General features: G+C 35.0%; 1 protein-coding gene across 1 annotated transcript; it reads left to right on the top strand.

Annotated features, from left to right (window-relative positions):
• The first annotated feature begins 1,691 nt into the window (after positions 1 to 1,691).
• Positions 1,692 to 3,754, top strand: LOC123542722 (microfibril-associated glycoprotein 4-like). The gene has a single exon (XM_053531366.1). The coding sequence runs from the start codon at positions 2,269 to 2,271 to the stop codon at positions 3,061 to 3,063; it is 795 nt and encodes a 264-aa protein (XP_053387341.1). The 5' UTR covers positions 1,692 to 2,268; the 3' UTR covers positions 3,064 to 3,754.
• Positions 3,755 to 4,116: the final 362 nt, after the last annotated feature.

Here is a 4,116-nt window from a genome sequence, read left to right as displayed (position 1 = left end):
ATCAAAATATCATGAGAATGATAACGACTTGAACCAAGGGACACAGTTCATTTTAATCTTATGTGGCCTTCGCTACTTAGAAATGTTTCAAACTGGTGATTATTGATCTTACTATTCCAGAAATAATAAAAACATAAGAAAATGAGTGAGGTGTACTCAGGTATTATACAGGATCATTGCAAAAATTATTATAACTTAGGTTTGTCCTGGACATCCAGGATCTGAGGAAAATAGAATAAATGTTTGCTATCAGAATATCTAATAGTGAATTTAGCTTTTTGTTTGATACAAACTTATAATATTGTTCAAAATGTGTCACCGCATATAACTGGGATTAAAGATCTTTTAGCAAATTGGTATTGTTCGAAACATTTAGGTCACATGTGTATATGTTCTGGTGCCGGTGGTTTGGATAAATGTATAATAATTCCAACAGTTTGTCATTTAGATACCAGACGCAGCATATCTTGAACTGACAACTTTTCCAGCATTGATCGACATTCATTAATACTAGTGGAATGTCTTTAACATTTTTATATTAACTCAGTTATCTAGTATTTGTACGGGATGGTCCCAACTCCGTTTTATTTGAATTTCTACATTCGTTGTTTTATATGATACGATGTATAGTGCGGACAAACTGTTGAACGGTCTTTTGTCTTTGTTTCGGCAGCATCGTGTCTATTGATAAGCTACTTCAGAATCCTGTATATTTTAACATGGTTTTCTGGTAGCGAAAACTTCAAACTAAATGCAAAGCTCTGTAACGCATAAGTTTTCAGAAAGATGGCCAACGTGCCTAATACCCCAGTCACACATACGGCGCGGATAGCTACGTCAAGCCACGAATATAGAAACATAGTAATCCGTATCGATCCGTAACTGAGCCGTACCTTAAAGTAGTAACCCGTAACAATCCGTACCAGTCCGTACGGCTCAGGTATGGATCGATACAGATTACTACCTTTCTATCCGTAGCGAAACGTAGCTATCCGCTCTGTATGTGTGACTGTGGTATTAACGAAACTTTCTGAAAGATGGGCATTGTACGTCTAATGAGTGTTTTTGGCGTCTTTATTTATGATTTCTTGAAAAGGAAGATCATGCGCAGATCCAGCCAATTTCTAGGGGAGAGCGGTTTTCCTTTTTTAGCATCTCCCCCCACCCCCTATCCACACTCCTCTCTGGATCCGCGAATGAAGATTTATACAATTTGACTTCCCCGTGAGAAAACCTATATTTATATAATAACCAAAATTAATGAGCAATTATACAAATGTTAAGTGCTTCGAGGAAGCAGGCATGAGCATTCTTACTGAGAGTATGTTTAAGGATCAAAATTAAGTAAAACCTCTTGAAACTCTTAAAACTACCGACACAAATACACTTTATATCAACTTTACATGAAACATAATCACTTGCTTATTCATATTGGTGCTAACACGATGAAATATATTATATCTTAGACGTATTGAGTGCGTTTAAACTATTTCAGTACAAGAAATTCAAATATTTCAAAAGTGATTTGACGACTGTTTGCTAACATGAAGAAATGAATTATATTTTAGTCTAAATTATTCAGAACAAGGATTTCAAATCTGTCAAAGTGATTTGGTAACATTTTTACTGATAAAACTGGACATTATAAACGGAAAGTAAAAGGTAAAACCTGACGTTTCTTTTAAGGCGTATCTGTATTAAAATGGAGTATACTTTCATTAAAAAGGCCTTGTTAATTATGTTCCATGTCATCGGAATCTATTGTTCTGCTTCTCAACGTGTTATAGAAAGAATAAGATACTTGGAAAATAGAGTCAATTCTGAATCAAAGTTTAGAGATGAAGACCACGCCGATATTATTGGCAGACTAGATGAAATACATAAAAGATTGAATGCGTCTCTTGAACAGAAAGTTGGCCTTGTTAACGTGGCTCAAAAAACGGATGAAGATGACTTGGAAAATGTACAGCATTTAAGGGAAGATTTCACGCGACTCAGGACAGCGTTTAGGGAGGAAAAGTCTGAAACTGCGAGAATCCGTAGAGAAATTCCAAAGATTGAAAACAATTTGATTTCATTGAGACAAGATATGGACAAATATTGTATGATAAATTTAAACAAGACGGAGCAACTGATTTCGCGAGTTGAAAAAGTAGATGAGTATATACAAACAACCTTACCCTGCAGATTAATGAGATTAATGAGGAACAGAAAGCTTTCCGTAATGAGATTAATGACACGTCTATTCTTGTAAGAGAAGAATTCAGAATGGTAGCAGCAGAATCGGAAGAAAATATTCGAAGTATTGTTGACAATTCAATTACACTAAATAGTAATACAAGAGATGAAGTTGTGGAGCAAGTTAAAATCAACACAAGAAAGATTGAAAATATCGAAATGTTAGTTACTAAACTATCTAGTCGCCTCGGACATTTGTTTGGATACGATTCTTGCTCCGAAGCAAAAAACGACGGGATATTACGATCCGGTATCTATAAACTATTGCCAGGACTCGAAGTTTATTGTGACCAAACCACTGACGGAGGGGGTTGGACTGTGTTTCATAGAAGAAAGAATGGTGAGGTTGATTTTTATCGTAACTGGAAAGAGTATAAAAACGGCTTTGGCGATGTGAATGGTGAATTTTGGCTAGGAAATGAGCATCTGAGTATTCTTACAGCAACAGGAGATCATGAGCTGAGAATAGATATGGAAGATTTTGAAGGAAATCGCGCCTTTGCAAAGTATAGTAAGTTTAAGATATATCCAGAAGAAGACAAGTACAAACTAGAGGTGAGTGGATACAGTGGAAATGCCGGAGATTCCCTAGAGTATCACAGTGGAATGGCGTTCTCAACATTCGACAATGACAATGATAAATACCAGTCTAGAAACTGTGCAAAAGACGGGCATGGTGCCTGGTGGTACAACATTTGTCACTATTCCCATCTCAATGGACAGTATTTTAATATTCTTGGTAAAATAGATACCAGAGGAATCACCTGGTGGCACTGGAAAGAATCATATTACAGTTTGAAAAGTGTAGAAATGAAATTTCGTTAAACAAATGAAAGATGTTAATTTCTAATCTTATTGTTCACTTAAACAATCGTGATGTTGAACTTAGAAAGACGTGTGAATTTCACATTTAAGACAAATGTATATATTAAAGTTGTGTGCTAAATGGTGACGATATCTAATTAGATATTTGCAATTAATAACATGTTTAACTTTTAGTCTATTATAACTTGGAAAACATTTTACCATGTATGTTTTAAAATAATACCTCTGCAACTTGAACGTGAAATTAACATAATGTCTTTGTATAGACGAGTACATATGCACAAATATGTGTAAAAATACTAACTATGGTCAGAAGAAAATAATTAAGTTATATTACAGTGCAACCTCTGCAGAGCAACACCCTTTGGGAAACGCAAAAATTGACCTCTGTTGAGAGGTTGCTGCTCTACAGAGGTTAAATTGATAGTAAGATTCAGCTATGGGAAATTTTTATGATGCTGTTGTGGAGAGGATTTTGCTGTAGAGAGGGCCGCTCTGGAGAGGTTGCACTGTATATACTGTAAAACAAGGACGGGCACATAGAAATAAAACATCATAGGAATGGTGAACAGTAAGTAGTCAATCAAATAGCAATAATACACCGTGAAAAAAAAATCTGTTTTGGCGGTAACAAGGCTCTGCCGAGCTACTACTTAAACTCCTACAAGAGAGCCGGATATTTTCCTCTGCATCTACAATTGTCCTTCCATGCCCTACTCAACAAATAACAGGAAAATAAAATCAAACAAAAGACTTTCTTATAGCATTTTATTTTCTTACAGTAACGTATTAAAGCTCGGGAAATTCACGTCCGTAAACAGGAAGAAAGTTTTCACGTTACAATGACGAAAACAAAATGAAATTACTGTACGAAAGTCAGTTATCAATTAATGTATTTCAAATACATAATAATTTACAACTCAATGATGACAGTTTGACACATACATGTAATTCATTACTATTCTAATGCAGAAAATGTTTTCGAACCAAATTTCATGAATATATTTAAATTAGATCACTACTATTAATCTTACCGAAACGAGAGAAAGGTTG

This window comes from Mercenaria mercenaria, chromosome 19 (genome assembly GCF_021730395.1).
Source record: "Mercenaria mercenaria strain notata chromosome 19, MADL_Memer_1, whole genome shotgun sequence".
NCBI lineage: Eukaryota > Metazoa > Mollusca > Bivalvia > Venerida > Veneridae > Mercenaria > Mercenaria mercenaria.
The sequence above is the reverse complement of the archived record's forward strand: the minus strand, read 5'-3'. Positions and strand labels throughout refer to the sequence as shown.

Excerpts from the sequence above, each read along its gene's own strand:
- LOC123542722 (XM_053531366.1), top strand. The coding sequence starts at position 2,269 with ATGGTAGCAGCAGAATCGGAAGAAAATATTCGAAGTATTGTTGACAAT.